Source organism: Lagopus muta, chromosome 2 (assembly GCF_023343835.1).
Source record: "Lagopus muta isolate bLagMut1 chromosome 2, bLagMut1 primary, whole genome shotgun sequence".
In the NCBI taxonomy this organism is placed as follows: Eukaryota; Metazoa; Chordata; class Aves; order Galliformes; family Phasianidae; genus Lagopus; species Lagopus muta.
In genome coordinates, this window is record NC_064434.1 from 105,100,748 (window position 1) to 105,124,554 (window position 23,807).

The window sequence follows — 23,807 nt, forward strand, 5'->3', positions numbered from 1 at the left end:
AAGTTGCTGAATGTTAACTGTTGAAGCTTTTTGCCTGTTGCCACGCTACAGCACAGCAATTTCACAATAAACACCATGACTGGGCAACCTAGGATTGTTCCTTGTGACCTGTTTTATATCACGGATCCAGAAGCTCAAGACCTCTAGCCAACAGAGCTGTGACTTCTGACCTGTGTTAACTGTAGTCCACGGCCCAAAGGGCAGTACAGAAAGAAAGGAGACAGAAGGAGAAAACTCTATTCCCACACGGAGTGAGAACTCCTGCAGAAATAGTCCACTTCTGAGCCCAAACACAACCTTTCCTGTGGAAATTTTATGACTGCAATGCACTCTTGCCAAAAGTGCACATTTCCATCACAAAAACAAAACACAACAGTGATAGAACTGCAACAACAACAAAGTTTTTTGGCCCCACTCTTTTCTTTCTAGGTTGAATAAGCGGATGTTAGCTACAGAAAAAGAAAAGTTCTAACACACGGTTTGAAAATGAACTACCTATGTAAACAGATCAAAACCTCTGCTCGTAGATGACTGCATGTCTGTGCTGGACAACGCACAGATTTTTTGAGCCAAATCCAAATACAGAACACGTGGCACAAAATACTGACCTTTATAAAAACTAATTAGCCTTAACTTCTCCTCAGTATTTCTAATTTCTCCTTAATGGGAATGGCTTTGTGCAATTTTCTCTCCTTTCTAGATGTGAATGCTGTGTTAGATATAATTAGCTTTTACTCCTACAGGAATGCCTTGTTAATAAATGTTCCAGTTTAAAAAAAAAAAAAAAAGGCATGAAATAATCATAAATTGTTGACATGTTTCTTCAGTTTTGAGAAGATCCCTTTAAAGACTGCTGCATCCCCATCACAGAGACAAATGCAACGCATGGCTAAATAACCGTGTGTGAACAGCGAAGTTCACTGGAGATCAGAGCTTTGAGAGCTAACTGAGGAAGCAGACCTGAGCTAACTTACCTGGATTGTGACAATAGGTTTGAGCTCCTCGTATTTAATCTTCACAGCTTTAGCTGCTCTCCTGGAATGTTCCTGTGTGTCTGCAATGACTGCACCGATGATGTGACCCACACAAGTGACCTGCAGGACAGGTTTGAACCCACCATCAGTTAGTGCATATATACACACACACACAAACGCACAGAGTAACTGCAAGACTTGTGTTAATTCTCTTCAACTCTTCTTTTTTTTCTTCTTTTTTTTTTCCTTCCTCCTTTTCCCCACTGTTTGGTCTACATAAAGCCACCTTTGAATAGCATAAGGAATAGATGAGTAGCTAGAGTAGGGTTTTTATGTCCAAGTAGCTGTCTGAATGGAATATAGCCATGATTACTCATAACTCCACAAGAGACACTGATCACAGATAAAGGAGAGGGGTTTGGAGCAGGCCTTACTGCATTTGGCACATAGATATCTACTGACTCCAGTGCAGTCAGCATTTGTCTCTGCATATGGCAGAGGACTACATGGGACAATATAAGTACTCTTATATGATTGAAAAAGGCTATTTTTAAGGACGTACCACATCCTCAGCAAAGACAGTCTCATCATTAGCGATGCCAGTGATGTTACTGCCAGGAACATCCTTAGCAGAGACAAAACACACAAACCCAGGGACAGTCCGGGCTTCTGATGCGTCCACAGAACTAAAGAGAGAAAGCAGGAGAAGTAGAGTTATTATTTCTTATTTTTCTTTCTGTGATTGATTATGATGCACTGATAAATCTTCAGGCTTGATTCCAAGAAGCCTGGCAATGCATAAGAGAAGTTTGTCATAGGATATCACATTAGACTAAAGCAGAGAGGCAACTAAAATTATTTTCATCGAGTATTAATCACAAAAAAATTGAAGCTCTAAAAAATTGTGAAAGGTTGCTTTTGCAATATTATGTACACGGGCTACGTATTTGGCTGGCTTTACAAAGGGGCTGTTGCCAGTAGAAGAGTTGTGGCCTTGTTTCTGCTGAACAATTTAACATCATCTATAAATTACTGCAATTTTTTCAGCACTCTTGTTTAGATTCCTGAAACTCCATTGCAAGATGTGCTTGAAAGTTGTTGTTTATTAATCCCAGTGCTCTACAGACGTTTAAAAAAAACATTCACGTGTGAATGTGAACTCTTAGGCACCAGGAGCTGAAGACAATGCTATTTTTCTTATGAAATCTCACTTTCCAACACTTCTGCACTAATGCCTCCGAAAGAATCCCAATTGATTCTCTTAGTAATACAAAATCAGATCATTTCTAACTTATAGTTGCTAGTCAAAACCTGACTCAGGTGAAGAGAAGTTTTCAAAGCCAGTATTTTGACCAATAGAATCGTAGGTTGAGGCTCTTCTGTTACTTCTGTCCTAATGAAACATACTGCCACATCCTCCACGGAATGACACAGACAGATTGAAAAGTCAGTGTGCAGTGCAAGTGCAAGTGCAAGAAAACACGCACAGCAACTTCTAGAAAATATTGCACACTGTGGTAACAGGCATAGATAGGATGCTTTCTTCATGGCCTCACCTGCACCGGTAACAGTAATGATACTTATATGCTTGTGGCACTCAATGACCACACTGCAACACCTGAGATTTAATCATGATGACAGAACATTTTTTGTCACAAGCTGGAAGCCAGCTACTACATCAGTGCACCAATGACCACTGTATGCTGCCCATCCCATGTTTGACCACTGTGGGAAACCACTGGGCAGGGAGCCTTAAGTGGGCAGGAAGTATTGCCTAAGGAACAAACAACAAATCACAAGGCTATTGAGGATGGTATGAGGCAATGTCATGCACTAATTCTACACGTTTAAGTGAGATGGGGTAAGAATGCTGCCTAGGGACAAGGGCTTTGTGCTCCAAAACTGCCAGGTCAGTTAATTCCCTCAGATTTCCCCTCACACAGATTTACAAGGCAGCTTAACATTCAAATCTCACCTTCATGTGAGACACTTGCATGCACAAAGCACGCAATGAGCTACAGTTCCCACTGGTGCAAGAAGCTTTCCCCTCATCCTCAACTTATCACGTCAATGTTTTCTAAGCCACAGGAGCTAGATGTTTGCAACGTGTGAAACTCAAAAGCAACACTTACAGGATTTTAGCATGGGCTTTGGTGCTGGTCACCAGTGTGAGATACAGCTCGTTCTCATAGTGTGGAATGTCATCACAGTAAACAGCCTCCCCGCATGCTTGTTTGGCTGCCGAAACATGCACCAAAGGCCGGCCCACAGTATCTTCCACCAACTGCCCTCTGGGCACTTCCTAGAGCAAAACACACTGCTGACTTCACTGCTGCTAGTGCAGGGGGCAGAAGCACCGATGGGAGACTAAAAAGCAAGGTGAGACATCCTAGCAGGACATGTAAAGGGACAGGGGCTCAGTCCCTCAGATCCTTAGGGAAAGGAAGACAAATAGGATGGAGTGGCTACACAAGGAACAGCAGAGAAGGAAGTGAAAGGGATTCAGCTCATATAAGCTTCCAAGTTTGGCAGCTAGCTATTCTCAGTACTAAAGATGAAAGGAGCAGTGCTGGGCACTGCATCCTAAAGTAAGGAAGGGATGGAGACCAAATTAAAATCCTTAGCAACAGCATTAAAGAAGTTCATGTACTATTAATACTCAGGGAAGAAACAAGACAAGAAGCACTGCTTGAGCTAAAGAAAAGCCTAGATAACAGCGACTTACTTGGAAGAGCTGGGTGCTTGCAATGGGATCTTTGTGAAACAGCTCCGTAGCACTGATGTAGGTTGGGGGGATAGGTTCACACAGATTGCTCTGCCACAGAATATTAAAGAAAATTATCTTCCCAGTCAGTCCCTTTCTCATAGTCCTCAGTAGCCAATCTGCCTGAATTTCAACTCTTTCCACTCTCAGACAGCATATACAGCTCACTCTTCCCCAGCCTGCCTTCCCTAGCAACACTCACAGGGCCATTCTGTTGCTTGCTCAGCTTCTGGAGAACGGTCAGATAGAATTTGAAGAAGAAGCTGAGTGTGAGTGTGCGTCGGAATTCCACCATCCCACCAGGTGCAGAAGGAGACAGGTCCATCTCACCTGCCAGCAATCGGCAGGCATCCTGCAGCAGCTTCTCATTCCAGTCCCTGCAAGGGAACACAGGCAATAGTCAACCTTTCCTCAGCCCTAACTATTGGCAGGACAGATTTCCAATAGACAAGCTCATTCAGCATTCTGAGAGCCCAACACAAACATTTCAGTGTAAGGGAAGAAGGAAGGCATCACACAACATACAGACTGCTGCATAAACGTAGCATCGCTTCTTTCCCTTTGTCCTTCTGGGTACCATCAGAGAGAATGATTCTGGGTATCTGAATTGCTGTTAGTGCTGCTCCCTAGTCAGACTTGCAGAAAAACTCCTACCTGCCAGTGAGCTCTTGGCAAGTTTTTAGTGCCAGGATGGTTGTAGGAGCCATTCCGCCATAGCTTAGTTTGACCTCCTGCACTCGACTGGTGCCATGTTGGAACAGGACTCTCATCCCACAGGTTACAATAGCAATGTCATCCTCCCTACGGTAAGCCTGCTTGAAAGCTGAGAAGTATTCACCCTAGAGACAGAAAAATATTTATTTATTCCTTGCCTTGGCATGTTTCAGAGCATGGAAATGGACAAGCTGTTAACCTATCCCTACATAGATGAGCTATTTTAGGGAACTGTATCAGATGGATTCATCTCGCAGTGCCTTGTGTGATATATTTGTTCAGGCAGTGTTATATATCATATAGGTTGGAAAAGACCTTCAAGTCCAAAATTCACATGATCTTAAAATTAAGTCTAATGTATTACACTGGTGGTTATTATCCAAGATAGGGCTGTTTGTGAAATGATTTTTGGCACACCTGCATACAGTTTTCCTACACTGTGAGGAAAACAACCTTTTTTTACATAAACAATCTTACTATTCCTCTGCAACCACTTTCTCCCAGGCTGCCAAGTTGGAAACCTAATCAGTAAAACTCAGATTCCCTCACCCTTTCTCTTCCAGCTCTATTGGAAGTCCTTATACCTGAAAGGAACTGAAATCAGTAATCATAAATGGTTCACAGTTCTAGAACACACCAGACTAGTGAATGCAAGACTTACTGTCAGTTCCGTCTGTTACTTGAAATACAACTTGAAATACAGCTCTCAATAACTACTCTGAATCCTCTGTTGGATTCCATGGGAAAAAAATGCACCAGCAGCTACAACTCACGAAATTCAGCAGCTGTCCTACAGCAGTAAACAAGAGATTAACATGCTACTGGTTTACACCAAGTGATAGCGTCACCTTGGAGTCACAGAAAAGTCAGTTTTTCCCATTGCCTGTGCTGCAGTGTATAACAAATTCCTCTTCCAGCCGCCTGCAGACTAGGAGAGAAATCAGATCTGATATCTTTGCATGGCCATTCTTGAGAGTTTGCTGCCAAGTTCTTCTTTGAATGCTTCAGCCAAGCTACCGCCCAGCATAGCAGTCTGTTCCATTAGTTATCTCTAATCAGAAGTGGACTCCACTGTAAGGAAGTAATTGCACTACTGCTGGCAGTGAGAGCAGTTTCACGCGGAGCTGGTTTTATGCACTGAGCTCTTGTTACTGGAGATATAACTGAAGTGTGTGCTTCATTTCCTAAATCCAAGTAATTGGCAGGCAGCCAGCAGGTAATGGCAGAAGAGCATCAGTAGCATCCTCCCAATAAGCTTTCAAAGAGAAGAGAAAGCAGCCACTTCTCTCACAGCACACCTCAGAAATTACCAATAACAAGATCATAGCAAGGAGCATAGCAATTACCTCCACTTCTCACAAGACACTACAGGTTTTCTAGGTAAAGTGTCCTGTGGGAGAAGATACTTATTCTTCATCACCAGGACTGTAGGCAATGTAACCATTTTACCAGCTCCCCACGTATGCCCTACCTCATGGTAAAACAAGGGAACGTCCCCTCTAAACATTCACAGTGGAAGTTTACAGATACTAGCAGTCTCACAGAAAAGCCAAGTAACTGACTAGGGCTCTGTACAGATTTAGGTTCTTCCTCCTGCCTGAAGTAACACCATGTAGGAGCACATATTTGCATTTGCAAAAACATTTCTGTGTTTGAAAGAACTGACAAAAGCATGGACTATAGGGGTCAATAAAGGAAGAAGGTTGAAAAAATATCAATTTAAAGGATGAAGTAAGATTTTGTGATCTTTCTGTCTCTCCAGTGTAGAAAAAAATGCAACACTACAAACCTTCATAGGTTCATAGAGAAGTATATAGTCACTGTGTTGTTAAGCACTTTCTGTTTGAATATGACTTGGTTTGTTTATGACTCAGAATATCACTATCATAAACATTAAATAAGAGCGAAAAATGGCCTAGAGAAAGATGTATGTGAGGAGAAGGATATAAAAAACTAATGATCGCTAAATGAGAAATAATGCAAATGGTGCATATAACATTTGTGAACCTTATCTGGAACACGGGACGTTTTTATAGCCTAGAAGTGAAAGAGGATTGTTAAATAAAGGGTATGTACCATTCCAGGAATGCCGTGTTATACATTAACTGATGCATCTGTTGTGAGGATATCACAGCTCCTGAAGACTTTGTCGCATGCCAGCACCATGAGACATTCCTTGGAGAACTTTACTCTCTCTGGCTTCATGTTTGTGAGCAAAGACCAACCAAGACAGCATGAGATCCAGAGTTCAAACGTTGTTCTAGTTTTTCAGATGAATGAGCTGCACGTAACCTATGGATCACACCATTGCCCTGCTGGTAAACATTTATTTCTTTTGTGAAGCTGCCACACAACTTTGGTATGAATGGAGGAACATGGTATTTTCCATCAACTCTATCAAAAGTGTTTCTCATTTTGAGAAAAAGCAATTCTTCTTGTAGTTATCACAAGATCACAGAACAGTTATTCAGAAATACATGTAAAAATGTCATCAGTAAAATACCTATGTTCTCTTAACACTTAGACACAAGAGAAATAATTTTAAGAAAGAGAATAGTCAACAACTTTGTTAGTTCTGTTCCTTAATGCGATGGCATTTCAGGTAAATTGATGCTTTCCAGTTACAAAATAAATGTGTTACCACACCGTGAATCCTTGAATCTTACAGCTTGTAGTCTCAAGCTCTAAAAAGGTAAAATACCCTCACACCAGCAGATTACAGTCTGACGTTATCTGCCCTGAAGAGAAAAAGGGGTTTTACTTCATAGACAGTGAATCTATTATGCAGTTAAAGGGGAGTGCCCTATTTGCCAAACTGCCACGATAAGCAGTCCTTCTGGTTTCAGTCTTGCAAGGCAAGGATACTGAAACTCAACTTGCCTCTTATCTCCATGTTCTTCCCCATTTCAGATCACAGAAATGAAACAGGAACCTCAGAATCATAGACTTCACATCAGGAATTGCTAGCATCTTTGCTGTACCATTTCACAAGCAGAATTTACACCTCTGGGAACATCACATTGGTCCTTTAACCATTACTGAATGTACTCAAAAGCCCTAGACAATAAAGTAGAGTTTTTATTTCTTGTGCCAGAAAAACTGGGCTTGCCACAGAGCTCAGTTCCTCTTGCTTACTAGAAAGAGCACAATGCTACATTTTCACCAAATACTTTATTTGCCTGCTGATCCAATTGGGACTTCATAAGCATTTGGAGGCCAATCTTCAAGGAAAAATGCTTAGCAGTGAAACTAGCATTTAGGTAATAATATTTTAACTCTGCAGATGCTGACGGCTTTTCTACAAGCTTACCTCCTTGCTGTAGGGTATCTCAACAGAGAGGAGTACTTCCTCAGGTTTAACTGCAGTTTTTCTGTATCCTGTGAAAAACTTCTCATCCATCGTGACAGTCCTCCTGCCCTCTGTAGAGCAAGGAGAGATCAGTGGTGAATGAGCGAGCATCTCGGATGAAGAATGGAAAGAGTATATATGATAGAACCTTTCGTCTACACAAATCATTCTTGATATGGTACCAGTTTTCATTTTCCACTCATTTTCGTTGTTCCAACAAATCAGGATTTTCTCAGCTTCACTTTGGTCATCATGTATATCAAATGTATATCATGGATTACATCTCTGTACATATCTGCATGAGAACTGATGAAAGAGATCCTCCTTCCTTCATCTAATCAAAGCTGAGACTCTGGTGGAATTCATTTCTAGCATTTCAATGCAAGTCCCTCTTTCCCCTTTCCACAGCCTGCATTCAAACATGTTACATAAGAAACCATTGAAAAGACAGACTACTTCTCAAAAATAACCTATTGGAAGAAAAAATTCTCCCTAAGAACAAATGCAAATTGTGACATTTAGTTTTCTTCACAGGAGGAGAAAAAAATTCAGAACAGAATTCAGCTTTTATTTCAAAAATCCACAACAATCAAAGCATGAGAGTGACATAAATAATTGTACACCTGTTTTTGATTGTTTTGGTTTTTCTGGGTTTTTTTGGGTTTTTTTTCCTTGTGAACAGACATCTCCAACCAGTTCTTCACATTTTCTGTAAGTGCATACACTGTGCCAGATTTATTTTGGCATAGAAGTTCAAAACTCTTCAGGAAACCAGTCTTAGGTCTGTCCCCAAGACTTGAGAATCAAAAAGGGCAAAACCCTCCAAAAGTCAAGCAAAGAATATTTTATGCGTTGCTGATAGGCACTTTCAAGTTTTGATCTGACAATATTCCATAGGAAAGGACTTACGACTATTCCATCTACCTCAGTGCCACAAAGAAATATAAGTAACTTACTCGTTGATATCAGAGTCAGCTTACTTCCACTTGCCATTAACACAGGATTTAAGTCAGAGATTGGGCTTGCTGTCATTATGTTCCCACCGAGAGCCTAAAGTGATAATAAATGAAATAGAAAAATAATAAAAATTCTCAACATCTAATAATATCTTGCAATCCTACATTATCCCACAGAGTGTACAAAGGACTGGCTGCACTTGAGCTTGTTTTGATGAGCTCTTTCTGCTTACTCAGCAACTCTAGGCTGTTAATGAATTAGGGATATATAAAATCCACAAAAACAGCTGTTGCCCTCTTGATACTAACATTTGTCTGACGGTTTTAGCAGCAGTCTTTGGGTACTGCATCAAAACTACCTCGTGCTCAAGCCACATATACCCAGCAGTGTCAAGATTCAATTGGCGTGGATGCAATTATGGAAAGATCCATGGAGAAACTTTTCAGTAACATTCAGAAAACAAAGTGTTTTGACTGCAGCACAAATATGTGGCCCAATGTATTGTAAAATTACATCTGGTTAAAATGAAAGCAGGTTGGCTTCCCAGAGCCGACAGCACAGTAGAAGAGTTCCATTGGAAGGGAACTTCAAAGATCGAGCCCAACAGCCTGACCTCCTCACCAAAAGGTAAAGCACATTAATGAGAGCATTTTCCAAGTCCCTCTTGAACATTAACAGCCTTGGGGCAACCAAGTGCATCGGTAGAAAGTCTGTTCCAGCATTTCACCACTCACTCACACAGTAAATAAATTTCTCCTTGTGCAAAGAGCCCAAGGCACACCAGTGCTGGATAAGGGAGGCCATCTCCTCAGACCAAGCTCTCAGTTCCAGTCCCCAGTATTCCTGAGTCACTTACTGCAACATTCCTGATCTGTGGCCCTGCAAACCATCGCAGCTGTTGAAGGGCAGCCTGGAAAATCTCAGTTTTGTATGAAGGAAGCTCTGCCACCGCTTTTCTCAGCACCTCTTCTACTGAGCTTAAAGTGCAGGCAGCGCCAAAGGTGATCCCTGCAGACAAATGAGAACTGTTATTTTTCTTCTCCCGGAAGTCTAGATATAGAAGGAGAATTATAACAGCGTCTACAAAGCTTAGATGCCACTGGACTTAATTAGGCAGCAAAGATTTGGGGAAGGCACTCAGCCACAATGGAGTATTCTGTAATGCAATGCGTGTAAACATCACATCCCCAGAACAAAACTCACAGCTCATGGCAGTACTGCCTCTTACATGACAGTAGCCTAGCATCCATTTGCCTTACTATAGCATGGCTGCATTCACTACATCATCTTCATTTCTTCTAATTTTTTTTTTTTTTTTTTAAGTTTTCCCTGCTTCCATCACAAAGATAAATGCTTAGTTACACAGACTGTCAAATCCAATGTGTTTCTCACAGTTGCTAATTTAAAAATCTTAATAAAGATGGCCTGCTGAAATTCATTATTGAGCCAAACGATATACTTGAAACACCATACACACTGAGATAGAATCACAGTCACCAAGGCTGGAGAAGACCTCCGAGATCATCTAGTCCAACAATTTTCCTACCAGTAATATTTCCCCACTAAACCATGTCCCTTAGTACATCTACATCTATACATGAATCTACCTTCTAGTGAAAATTCTTTCTTAAACTATTCATACATGTCTCTCACCTGGTCACCTGCATAGGAAATGCATGAATGGAAATAGGAAACAGTCTTTCTTTTGTACTGGAGCTCCCACTCACTTAGCAGGCCTTGTCTCCCCTTTCCCTCACCTGTTTCAGTGCGCTGAACAGCATTCATTTCAGGGATCCATGCTGGTGCTAGTATCACTGGATACAACATGTTCTTTAACCTCATCTCAATACCTTAAGGAAAAGTAAGACTCCTTCAGTTGTGCATATGTGATAGAGAGCCTCAGTTAACTGTCTCCCAGTGAAAAGGCAGCAGGCCTATAAACAAGTCAGTTCATTGACCATCTAATGTACAGATCACATACGGTCATAAAGACACCGAACTAAAATCCGCTCCCCACTAACACCAGAATTTTCACAGGGCAGTTTTAGGCTATTTAGCACTTGTGTGACGTGGCTATCGCTGTACATAACCCTTAGGGAAAGAAAAATTAATACAATGAATGAGACCAAGCTGAGCGATTGTCTCCTGATTTATTCAGGATAATAGAATTACTCAGCATGTCTTAACTCTCTTCCACGCCTCTCATGTTTGCAGAGTTATACGTGCTGGGAGACAACACACAAGATCTCAAGGCATGACAGCTTACTTCCTGGAGATTTTTCAAAATGTAGATTTCACAACTGAATGACCTCTAGTAAAAAGAGAAGTCATATCACGTCACTCCCACTTCTCAAAATCCCACAAGAAAAAAAAAAGCTCAGAGATCTACACAATAGTTTACTTTTTTTTTTTGCGCACTAGCTTTTCTTCTTACCCACTTCAGTGTTCCCTACAACAAGCTTGGCATTGGGATATTGGGATTTGAGTGCCACCAGCTCCTGGAGAGTTGTAGGCTGAATCCACATCACACGTTCACCTTTGAAACACACCTGCTTCTGCTCCTTGCTTTTCTGAGTCTGTAGAAAGAGAATGCACAAAGAGTTCAGGCCCTACATGAAGCCAAGAATCCCTTACATGAAGCCAAAAATCCTGCCAAGTGACTGGTGGGGACCCGTGGCACCCACATCTGGTTGGCAGTTGGCCATTCTCCATCCATTCCCCTGCTGTCACTGACTGAAGTCTCCCACACCAACAGAAGTTTTTCTTTCCCTTTGGAAGTGCTACTCCAAAAAACAAACAAACAAACAAACAACGGGATGAAAAATGGAGAGAACTAATCTCTGATGTAAGCCAGTCGGCCTCTACTCTTGCTATACCAAGTGGAGGAAAGTTGGTGCATTCAGGAAGTTATCTAGTTCAGACATACATTCAGTTATTTCCTGTATTTCTTACCTTCCTTTCCACAGTATAAATGGGTCACAGGGTCATTAGCTCAGACAACTGTTTTTACAGCAGAGATATACATATGAGCTAGTAAAGTGAAATCCACATATCAGCAGCTGTTACCTCTTCAGATAGTCAATGGCCAAAAAGGAAGGCAACCCAAGAGCAGATAGACAGGGTGACAACAGGAAGTGCAGCCACCTGGGGCACGTTCTTAGCCTGCATATCTTTTAAGCCATCCTGACTGGCAAGAGTCTTTCATAAAGAGGGAAATATTTGTGCCCATGCTGCTTCATTTCATCATCAGCCATCTTTGGCACTACCATTTCATCAGGACACTGAGTACTGGCAACATTCAAACCCTGTGCGGAAAAATGAAGCCAGTGAACCACGTACTATTTCTTTTTAAAGTACCTTACCATTAACTCTGGTGGGAAGATTGGTTCCTGTGTAGGGTCCAATGGCTGGAACTTCGAAGAATCAAACAGGCTGGAGGGCATCATTGTCTATGAAAGAGAGAATGAAGATAGCTGGAGGAGAAGCAGAGGAGAAAGTTATCCACATACATCCTTATCTCATTTCTTTGTTCAGTCCAATGCCTCTTATTGTTTCATGGAACAAACAACAACAAACAGCGAAAAGACACAACCAGTCCAGTGTCCCAAGTTTTCCAGATCAGACTTTTTCTGATCAGAATATGTCAGGCCAGAAACCTAAATACACTCACAGGATTTTTGCCAATTAAAAGTTTCATCACATTCACACTGGTTGTGCTAAATGACAAAGGTACATTTTAGAATGCAAGACCAGCATGAAAGCTAAATTAGTCCAATCTCCTCTGCATAAATTCAGATTACAACGAGCTTTGGCACAGAGTAAAGCGAAGTTAGATTCATAAACACTCAGAGTAGAGAACAAAATAGTTGAGGAACACTCTACCAGGTTCTCTTTTTCATTCATGCAGCAGCATGGGCCATTGGCTTTTCCTCCACAGCAGCCCCCATTCTGAAGAAGAAACAAACATACTTCAACTAGTCTGGACAAAACTAGACAATTCAGGATATATTCCTTCCCTCTTTTCAAACCCTGGGTCACTGCAATTTTCAGTAACATGCATTCTTTAATAATTTTAATGAAATAACACCAAGCAGTTGTTAATTGCTGAAGTATTCCAAACAAACCCGGATGTTTCCTATCAAAGAATCCACAAGAATTTTTTGGAATTTTCCAAAGAGTTTTGTTATAGTCTCTCCTTCCCAAAGTCAGTTTACACTTCTATTGTATTATGCTTTAATTCCTTCTTTTCAGTCTCTATCATTTGTACCTCAACTATTACATAAAATGTGATCAGCTCTTTTCCTCCAGATATCCCAAGAGGATTCAGTTGTGATGCCCTGGGATGGTCCTTAAATCATTCATCACTGAACTGTTTAATTTTGGGACAGATCAATACTGAATAATTAATCTGCTTTCACGAAGACAGCTGCAAAAGCTGGTAGCACCTCGATTGCAAGTGTCATCACATTATTTCACATAAGTGTTACACCTCACTGACTCAGTGGGAACACTTTTCTAAAACCTGTGTCATAACGTGTTGTGCTACTCCAGACATACAGAACGGCAGTGTTTTCCAAGAGACAGGCATTCAAACCAGCTCAGATGTCCCTAGACATCTGCAATACAGTATGGCCAGAGGAATGACTAACACACACAAAAAACCCTCTATTAATACTACATTGCAAATTGAGGCTATTGAAGTTCAGCTTACCACGCTGTTTTCTCCCTTACTAAGACAGCATCCAGTGCCATTGGCTAAACTGCTGCAGCAATTTGAGTCCTGTGGGGACAGAAAACTGTTCTGAGAAAAATGGCCATGTTCCCAGAAAATGAAGCAGAATTTATTCCCTTCTGAGACAATTCCCTCTCCCCACTTTCATCCTGACACCTCTCTTCCAAGCTGGAGTCACAGTTAGCCCAGTGTTACTTAGCATGGAAGCCAGGTTACCATAGCTGTGATCCTTACTCCACTTCTGATATATATTTCTAAATTTCTGCTATACCTTAATAGAGATGAGAGAATCAGAATGGCACAGAGTACTCAGGTGTTGGTGACCTATGATACACTGGCATAACACTGTGTACTGTTTTGTTCTCTACTCCTTGGAACGTTGTTTTGAGTACTCACTGGTGGCCATGCTTCCATGGAACTATCTACCACACCTCCAAGATCACCTTGCTGCACAGTGATCTGCTCACCAGCTCATCATTTTACATGTGAAATGAAGACTACCTCTCACTCCATTGATTACTTAGTATTTATTTGCTCTGAATGTTTTTAACATTGTCTGAAGCCACTTACGACAGCAAAAGTCCTGTATCCCTCCAGAATGGGTCTGTATCCTGTACACCGACACAAGTTCCCTGTATAGCCAGAGACAAAGGATAAAAAATTAGCATCATTTAGCTGAATGATAATTCTTTTAGAAAATTATGTTATCCTTCACCATAGCTCGTCAAATCTAGATTAAGCTAACAAAAATATTGGGAAGAACATTTCATAAATAATTTTGCAACAATCTTACTATCCCTTTTCACTGAAACCTTCAATTGAAATTAATTTAGACATATTCTGCCCAATCCAGTATTCATTTACCTCAATTGCGCGAGTCTAATCAGCACATCAACTCTCCAACCTCCTGAATTGCAACAAGATTGCTTTCCTTTGCATCTGATTTCTTCTCAGGCTGCAGCCAGAGGCCTCGTAAGAGCTCTAACCTCAGAAGCAACAGTACCTTCTCAAATAATTTCAACAGTTGGATTCTGCCCTACTCCATCATGTCTTGGAACTGGCATCTGGCCCAGATGCTGTCACTCTGCATCCTCTTGTGCCCAAGATGAATTGGCCTTCACAAGATGTGGAGGCTCTTAAAAGCCCTCGAGGCACTAACCACATAATTTATCATGTTAAGAACAGTAAAGACCCGATCAGAGACTGAGACCACTTATCACTGCTTCAGGATGACAATGAGTTGTTGTGGGATTTTCATAGGCCGTTTTGGTTCACTTAATAGCACCTGACAAGTCTCCCCGTGGAAAAGCTGGTGCTTAACCTCATAAAAACTGCCTGTCTTTAATGAAATACATCAAGCAAAGTTGCACTTCCATCTTATCTAGTGAAGCAGATGTTAGCAAAACAGCACAGGTTGCATCTGTTTGCAATGTGGGTATTACCTTGGAAAGCATCTTCTATGTCCTCCATTTTGGGTTTGGGTTTGTTTCGAAGCAATGTGTACATGGACATAACAATGCCTGGAGTGCAAAAGCCACATTGGGACCCATGACTTTTTGCTATTCTCTCCTGAAAAGTAACAGCAACAATCAGCTCATGGTGTCAAAGTGAGTTTGTGGTTGTACTGATTTCCTTTTCTGCAACATTTCTACTTCAAAAAAAAAAAAAAAGAAAAGCAGAAACAATCTCATCAAAAGATCTGAATCAACCACCAAATGTTCTTTGACAAGATGGGTTGTATCATCTGTGAAGACTTCATAAGAGAGAGCCCACTGAAAAGCTTACATCTAGGCTTCAGATTCCCAGAGTAGCTGAAAATAACCAGAAGTCTCCAATAAGAGAGGAGGTCTTCAGATTTGCCATACTTGAAAGCTACCTGTACAGACCTGAGTCTGAATTTCAAAGCTTAGCTGGTTAGAGTCTTCAGAGGAGGTAGAGAAAGAAGCAAACAAAGGTCAGACAAGCTGTCATTCATTCACACATGCCTAACTTATTTTTCTCTTTGTTGTTTACTCTCTCAGATTGCCGTTGGCAGAAGTCCCACTCACTGTACAGACCGAAATGAATCAGTTCCCTGTAAAGGAGAGTATTCCCAGCAGTGCTAAAGTCAAGTTTCGTACAAAGTGCAATAAAACACTTTGCCAAAAGAGCAAGCTCACATTACCATCACTTCTTCCTACCACTTCAGATTATTAACTACATAAGAGGAGAGACCAAGGTCATTCTTGGAAGGCCATAACAGAGCCAAAACCTAACTCCAGATTTCCTGCTCCTGGTCTTTCAACTGTCAGCTTTCAGCATACAGGCTTCCAGTACAACATCAGCTTTCCCAGTTTCTGATGCAGGATGCAAACCAGAGTCCCATGGCCCCATAACAAAGTGTGAGCATTTTGGCCAAGAGAACACCAATTAACTTACTAGCTTTCTAGCCATTCCTCCAAGACAAAATCTTTCAGCATTATAATGAAGATCTCAATACTCTGGAACATGTTCAAACAAAATGAAAGTGTGCATGCAGGTTCAGTAGTTAATGGTGTTAATAGCTTACCTGGGCTGGGTGCAACCTGGACTTTGTGTTTCCTATGCCTTCAACAGTAGTTACAGCTACATGATGCAGAGCACAGATAGGGAAGAGGCAAGCATTGGCAGTATGGTGGCTAAAGTGATAAATTAAGGTTATTTCATTCAACAGCGCTGCTCTGCAGAGGAAAAAGGGAATCAGGAGGGGCTGAAAAGTACTTAGAATCCGTGGCAGCAGACACAGCAAGTGAGCTTCAGTAGATTGCAATGCAAACATTGCAAGTCAAATCCTACAGCACCTATTCAAAGTTCTTAACAACCTCACTTGAATTTTAAACTGACTGTGCACAAGAGGATTTGACTTAGAAAGGTAAATGTCATCGCTGCGTGTTAAGCCACAGAACATTTTGCTACACACTATGTTGAGGGCTCAGATTGAAAAGGATACAGGATTTTCTTCTGGAAGGGATCATACTTGGATATCATAACAGTGCAAGCACCACATCCACCCTCCCCACAGCCCAGTTTGGTTCCACATAGTCCCACTGAGAGCACAGGAATTAAGGAAAACATGAGGAACGTTGGCAAAAGCTCTCTCCAACAGCTGTCAATCAAGTCTTAGCAGCGATTTCTTGCTGGAAACTAAGCATTGATATTTTTTCCTTCTCAATAAATTAACAATATGGGCAAAGTCTCAAATGTTGGCACATAATCTTTGAGATCAATTTCAAGATTCTCCTTTGAACCTACTTGCATTCATTGTTAACAACTTTAGGTATAAAAGGTCAAGAAGTGAGAAGCATACATTGGCACAAAAGACAGGCCACTATTTTCCCTCTTGAACTTAACCTACCCAAGATACAATCAGACAAAGTGGGGTTGCTATATCTCTCCTGGAAACCCCAAAGAGGATAATGATTTATATCTTTGTACTTATCTCAAATTCCAGACAACCAGAACGTGGCACCAAAGATAAAACAACAATGCACAATTCTTTTGAAGGAGTACACCAACACAGACTGAAAAATCTGTAGCATGTCCACTCCCAGATAGTTCAGACAAAATCTCATTAAACATGAGATTAAATATGAGAATTAATTATAAACGAAATTAAAGATGAGATTAAATACGAGACACAACTTACTGAACTGGACCTAGTAGAGCCAGCCTGGTCATCACAGTGATGGCTACTCAGCTCCCAAAGCAAATCTGACTCACATATCACTAGCTTTACACAGGAATCAAACATGACTCTTTGCATCCAGAAATACAACCGCAGTATGCAACAGAAACCCTTGCCTCTAAGTGTACACCGATGGATCATTCTAACCCTGCCTATGGGAAGCACGTCATAGGATAATCAAATTATTGGTTATTACCTATCCAGTAATGTTCGAATTACTGGACAACACAGACAGCAGCTCAAGTGGCTCTAATGTTTTGGACAGAAAATTCTTTACAGTTTTCATGAAACAAAGCTAAATTTCCTTCAATCATCTCTATACGTGTATCTACAATATTCCAGTAGTTAGCAATTCTGAGATCTCCCTTTGTAGTATTAATAACTAATTTCAAGTTTACGTGAAGTGGATGATTTAAATTTTTCTGTTCTATCATCTCAAAATATCTGCTGTAATCTTTCCCAGCAAGAAATAATACCAGACACGTGGAGCACCACTCTGTCCACTCCACAATGCTGAACAGTAAACAACAATGAAATGCCATAGGCAATGACTCCTGTCATTTCTTCTGACATTGGATACATTTCCTTCGTAGGTAAGTCAGCAGAGTAGTTTCTGGGTCCACATCTTTTTCCACCACCTGCAAGAAGGGAAAAATACTTTTACACACAGAAAATTTCACAGCACGGATATGTTGTGTTGTACAACAAACCAACCAACCAGCAGAATTGACTAATGGTGCTAAATAGCAAATACCATTCCTGATGATGTTAAATCAACCAGTGTTACACTGACAACTATCCTAAATGCAGGAATGTAAAACTATAATCGAAGAGATATTTTCTCTGCAGATTTTCACCCATTAGTGAAAAATATATATATATATTTGCAGTTAACCATTAGATATAAAATTAGATTTTACTTGGACTTCTACCCTATGGCCAGAAACCAAAGTCTGCTCTTCCCTTCAAATGACAGCAGAGCTTGTCTTCCTCTTTTGTTATTAATAGAATGTCAAATTCACTGCATGCCAGAGCATAATCATGTATTCTTGGCACTTACACTGTGCAGATCCTAAGAAAAATAGTTACTGGTTTAAGGTAAATCTCACATTGGCAGGCATTGTATGTGAATTTACCTTTCCCAGTTTTGAAGGGTAAATCAATACAGAGGCTACTTGTGTAAGCCATTTTTCTTGCTGATAAAACACCTTCACGCCCTCTGTACTGTTTCACTTTAATGCCTTTGACACGTGACAGGGTTATTCTCAAGAGACAAGGTTCATACTTCCTATTTGAGTCCACATTTTTACAACCATCAGATAAAGTTCTCTGCTACAAAACACAAGTGTTAACAGTTTATTTTTGGTTAGTATTTGCCTTCCTTAAGAAAAAATAGTCTTATTTCTGCCCTGGGGATAATCTACAAGGAAACAGAATCCATTCTTCAAGCTCAGGGATGTCTTACTCTAACCAGCACTCGTGTTGCTTCTATTTAAAGCAGAGTGATCCCCATTCCCATCTCTCCTGTACATATGAATGCAAGAGCATGTATTGGCCTAGTCTTAGCCACTGACTCAGAGTAAGCACGCAGACTCCTCTGCAGTAGTCTGTTAAACAGGCAAAAAAATCCAAAAGAAAAGCTGTGGCTACTGGTTTCCCATGGACAATAGGCCTTTCCCAGATCAAGGGCCTTCCTCAGCAACTCACATCCTTACCGTCAGCTGAGTGTCTTCCCCAGGGCTCCATCAGTGACCATAGCAAATCCCTTTCAATCAAGTTCCCAAGGTAGCCAGGCACAGAGAAAAAGCTTCAGAACAGTTCTCTGGATGATTAAAGGGTATTTATACTATTCTATGGTTAGTTCTAAGAAAATGTCTCAAGAATGTTGCTTGAGAGTTTCCAAAAGCACTCCATGAAGTACTCCAACCCAGCAATGGAAGGTTTTGGCCAAATGGCTCCTTGTCAGGAAGTTTTCAGCAAGAAATGAAACATAAGCCTAAATCTTCATTCAGCAAAGCACTTCACCACTCAGCTACACACGCTTCTAGTAAAGTCCTTAAGTAGGTGTTAAGTCCCATCAGAGCCAAATCTTTGCCCAACTTTATCAAAAAGTGGCTCCCACTATGCAGAAAAGTGTCACAATAATCCACACTTATATCCCATTCCAACTAAGAGCCCGGTTTTATGCCTCAGTCACTGGCAGAGACTTGGGATCAGAGAGCCCAGGGGTAAGAGTTTGGAATACAGTCTGGATTAGACTAAATCTCACACACGAGAGCATGGAATAATTTCAATTTCTCTGCACTCACACTCCTGCTGGGGCAATATTTGTTTATGAGTCTCTCTTACAGATGACACAGAGAAACTTTATACTTCTCCTGCCTTTTGTTCACTAGCATTGATGCGTGTTCTGTCCTTCAGCACACCATTCCTTCCAAGTGGTTTGTTACGCTCACCTGCTGTGATTTGTTCTTAAAATATTTTAAAACCTCATAGGTGGGGACAACAGCTCCTCTTGTCTGATGCCCAGAACAATATGATTCATAGCTCAATATCTAATCCATCAAGACAGTTCTTGCTCAACTCCCTCAGTGTTCCTGTGTAGAAGGAAGCTGAATTATACCCATTGTCTTCAGCAAGATTAGGACCAACTTGTTTGGATACTGCTATTAAAGAAAGATGTCTTCTTTGCTAAGCTGCTGGTTTGCTGTTATTGTTGCTTTTTGAATCAATGCCCGCCTTGGTAAAACAAATCATACTGAGGGCTACATTTTGACAGATTTAAAGTTGTAGATGTTTCTGCATACGGTAGCTTAAATTTTAATCAAATGCCAATTTGTTTAACGTTAGGAAATGTGCTGAGGGCACTGATTTCAAATGACCTCTAATAAACTTGTGCTGCATTGCTATGTTTGCACTATGCATCTATTTTTCACTCCACACTCTTGCATTCTGTGGGCTTTTCCAGAGAGGTGTTGAGCTCATTTCCCCATGATTTTGCATGCAAGATTTGGATCTCAATGAACAGTTTTCACTTAAAAATTTCTCAGTCCAACCAGATGAGGAGCAGATGCACAGAGAGGCAGCAGTCCTCTGCTCCTGCCCTGTGGAGAACTAAGGATGTGCAGAGACACATCAGCCATTTACCAGAGATGACATGAGGTGCCTTGCAGCAGGTTGGTTTGCATTGGGTGCAATGCAGTGAACTCAAAACTGTGTGTCTGCTATTTCTGCTTTGAGATGGGTTGTTTTATCCCACGCAGCAACAGAGAACAACAACAGTTCAGGTAACTGTCATTAGAGCATAAAGCATCTAAACTAGCATTCCTATACCTTGTCCAATTACTGATATTGGAAAGAACAAAAAGGAAGACTAAAGTTTCCCAGTTGACCAAAAGCAAGCTAAGCATTGCATCAGCTACTGCCTGTAAATGAGAAAACAGACTTCTTTCTGAACAACTCCTGTCTGTTAGAGGCAAGAACAGAAGGTGGAAGGTTTTAACAGCAGGTCAGGCTGGTCAGCTGTAAAAGTCCCTGAGGACCTTGCAGTCTGTGAAAGGGCATTCCTGAAGTCAGCTAGAGGTTTCAAATTCATTTACCAGGGAGAAGGATTAGAACATAAATGAATAATCTGAGCATAGCCACATGATGTTAGTCTATTGGTCATGAGAATGTTTTATTCTGCTTTAAACCAACTCACTGAAAATTGTAATTCACTGTGTATGTAAGATCCAGAGGGTTCCAAAGCTCAAAAATCCCAAATTTCAGCTGTTTCCACCTGTGATCATGGGTAGAAAGGCTTTGAGAGAGCTCTAATGTGGATTCCTACACAGACCTCTTAATAGTCAGGTTAAAAATACAAATATACAGTGTGTTTAACTAAAATTGCATGCAACTTGCGTGAGACAGACTTGTCAGTTGAGGAAAACTGTACTCATAGTATATAGATAAAGAATAACAGAATGACTTGGGTTGAAAAAGACATTCAAGATCATTCACTTCCAATCCTGCTACGCGTGTGTTGTGTTCCATAATATTCCAGGCTCCAACTTGGCATTAGCTGTGTGCCAATCTCAGTGAAGTAAACAGGTGTTTAAAATAAACACCCCTGAATGTGAAGTATGCTCAGCTGCTCTGAGGAGACTTTTCTTGATATTATATTATACACTGGGCTAATGTGAAAGCAGAATTAACCATCAAGAAAGTCCCTATCTTATCAACCACCTCTTATCATGCTGGTTTGTGCCATTACAGAATATCAGCAGCCCATTAACAATGCCAAGCTGCCACAGATTCATAAAGCAGTGAGCTTTCCCACTGGCCATGCTATCACATTCTTTCCAGCAAATTGACTGGAGCATGCCGTTAGGACTCAGGTGGATGGAGCCGTACCCTAGCTTGCCACCTGCTGTCTCTGCAGCATCCTCCATGGACTTCCCCCCACCTCTCTCATTACATAATCCCTGTTGCCACGTACTGGATAGCCAAATAAGTCCAATTCTTCCTCTTGGACTTGCACTTGCTGGAGGTGTAACTCGAGCCTCTTTGGTAGCACAACAATGAAGGAAACAGGAAATAAATGCCAATGGAGGCTGAGGGAGGAGCACAACCGGGGAAGCTTCTCCTATCTCTGATCAGCTGGAACCTCCTTCCTTGCTAGCACTGTGGTCCCACATGCAAACAGGGAAGGATGCTGAGACAGCCTCAATGTGTGGAAGGAGCTGGTGCTGCTGGTAGCCTCACTGGTCCTGCTGTTTCCCTAACCAAGGACCGCCGAGGTCAGATTGTGATACAGCCCTGTATACCTGCACAAGGCCAGCTCCAAAGCAGAGTTTTGCGAACAGAGAGCTGTGGTTTCATAACAAGTGCTGAAAATCACAAGTGGAGATGTCATTCACAGCAAGTTCCCTAAACTTTAGGGCACAAAAAGAGATAGAGGACAGCATATACTGGTTGGTTTCTGCTGTCAGCCTTCAGGGCTGATACCTCTCTCCCACCCATTCTGTGCCTCACCATACATAGAACCACAGAGTCATTAGTGCTGTAAGACTGCTAAGATCACCATGCCCAACCCCAGCCCATTCCCTCCATGCCCACTGACCACATCCCCCAGTGCCACATCCATAGGACTCTCACGTAACCCTCTTGGCACAGTTAAGTCTTTTCTGCTTTACTGATTAGTAAATTAGTTCCATATGTTAATCTGCTCCAGGAGGCGATGGCCTTCTCTACAACCCATCTGTAATACTCAAGCAACCTCAATGCTGAAGTACTCACTATGTCTGTATATAGGAATTTCATATATGCCACCAGTCACATGCTGGTTTTGAATCGAAGAAGGGCTGGCATGAGAACAATTCTCTTCCATTAGGTTGTACCAGAAAAAGAATACAAGACATCCTACTTTGCTTGTATTGGGACTGCACTGCCACGTCTGTGGCAATTCCCTACAGCGAGACTGAAAAAATCTCCCCATTCACCCTCTGAAAATTTGGGTTCATGGAGATCACTGAAGCCTTCACAGAAAGAGAACAAGACAAATTAATGGTACAACACCCACACCCCTGTCACTGCAGAAAATTCATCAGATGAATGCTACACCACCACTTCATGAGCCAGTTACCAAACTCAATTGGTTAGTCATGATTAATGCAAAGTTTTGAGTTTCTGGCTCCCTATAGAAGCAGCTAGCAGCTGATAAGTCAGGTAACACTGACACATGAGCCATGCTGAACTGTGCAATCAAAGCTTCAGGAATTGTCCCCTTCTTTACAGAAGCTTGGAACCAGGGTTGACTTCTACATCAGTGTTGCACTCAAGACCCCTCCAATGAAATTATAATCCATACTAAGTACATTTCATTCTTCAGCTAATAGTTGGGTACTTGGAGAACCTCAAACACTGAATGCTGAATGCCTTGGAAAGCTCTATTTCCAACTTATCCTGGGACCCAAATTCATAACTAACACACCCTAATTGTAGCAACAATCTTAGCCACGTTTACACATGATTAAATTAGCAGCAAAGTTCAACAAAAGCAAAACTGATAGGAATCCTGTGCTGGTCTGCAGGGCAGCAGGTAGAGTTTTAGAGCCAAATAAGAACAGCGTGTTACCCTCTAAAGAAATGAAAGCTAATTCAGAGAGGTGCCCTGGGAGAAACTGCCCAAAGGTTCCCAGAGGACAGCCACCTCCTGTGGGCACCAGAGCTCCTTTGATAATCATCAGTAGGTGATGCGGGTGACTTTCAGTGCATCCAAAAGAGTGTCAGTCAATGGGGTTAAGATTGTGAAGGGTTTGCCAGCTTCTTAAATGGGAATGGAATGAGTATTTTACTTGCATCTCTTTTAGAAAACAGATGTCAAAATTACTTACTGAGCATAGGAATTATATGTATGCTCTCAACTGAATTACTTTTTCCAGATCTGTTGTAGTTACTGAAAGTATTTCCAGTAGAAATGCCTGTACTAAAGCCACTGCACCTCTTGTTTAAAGGTAATTGCCAACAAATTTCAAATGTAAAATGAAGGTTACAGAGAGGTACTGCTCTCTGAATGTTTCACAAGCTAAGGTCAAACAGGGGAGAAAAGCCACTCAGCAAAGCAATAAATAGTC

General features: G+C 41.3%; 1 protein-coding gene across 2 annotated transcripts in view; it reads right to left on the reverse strand.

Moving 5' to 3' along the window:
- Positions 1-23,807, reverse strand: part of XDH (xanthine dehydrogenase) — a 56,103-nt gene that overhangs the window by 14,983 nt on the left and 17,313 nt on the right. For both annotated transcript variants that reach the window (XM_048935477.1, XM_048935476.1), the window contains exons 2-20: positions 17,774-17,831; positions 16,459-16,555; positions 16,039-16,147; positions 14,933-15,059; positions 14,061-14,122; positions 13,470-13,538; positions 12,641-12,706; positions 12,121-12,207; positions 11,193-11,334; positions 10,516-10,608; positions 9,615-9,766; positions 8,758-8,851; positions 7,763-7,872; positions 4,393-4,577; positions 3,941-4,115; positions 3,700-3,789; positions 3,107-3,276; positions 1,537-1,660; positions 975-1,094 (exon numbers count right to left, since the gene is read on the reverse strand). In XM_048935477.1, coding sequence (XP_048791434.1) covers positions 975-1,094; positions 1,537-1,660; positions 3,107-3,276; positions 3,700-3,789; positions 3,941-4,115; positions 4,393-4,577; positions 7,763-7,872; positions 8,758-8,851; positions 9,615-9,766; positions 10,516-10,608; positions 11,193-11,334; positions 12,121-12,207; positions 12,641-12,706; positions 13,470-13,538; positions 14,061-14,122; positions 14,933-15,059; positions 16,039-16,147; positions 16,459-16,496 — 2,013 coding nt within the window. In that variant the 5' untranslated portion in view covers positions 16,497-16,555; positions 17,774-17,831. The remainder of the gene's footprint in view (positions 1-974; positions 1,095-1,536; positions 1,661-3,106; positions 3,277-3,699; positions 3,790-3,940; positions 4,116-4,392; positions 4,578-7,762; positions 7,873-8,757; positions 8,852-9,614; positions 9,767-10,515; positions 10,609-11,192; positions 11,335-12,120; positions 12,208-12,640; positions 12,707-13,469; positions 13,539-14,060; positions 14,123-14,932; positions 15,060-16,038; positions 16,148-16,458; positions 16,556-17,773; positions 17,832-23,807) is intronic.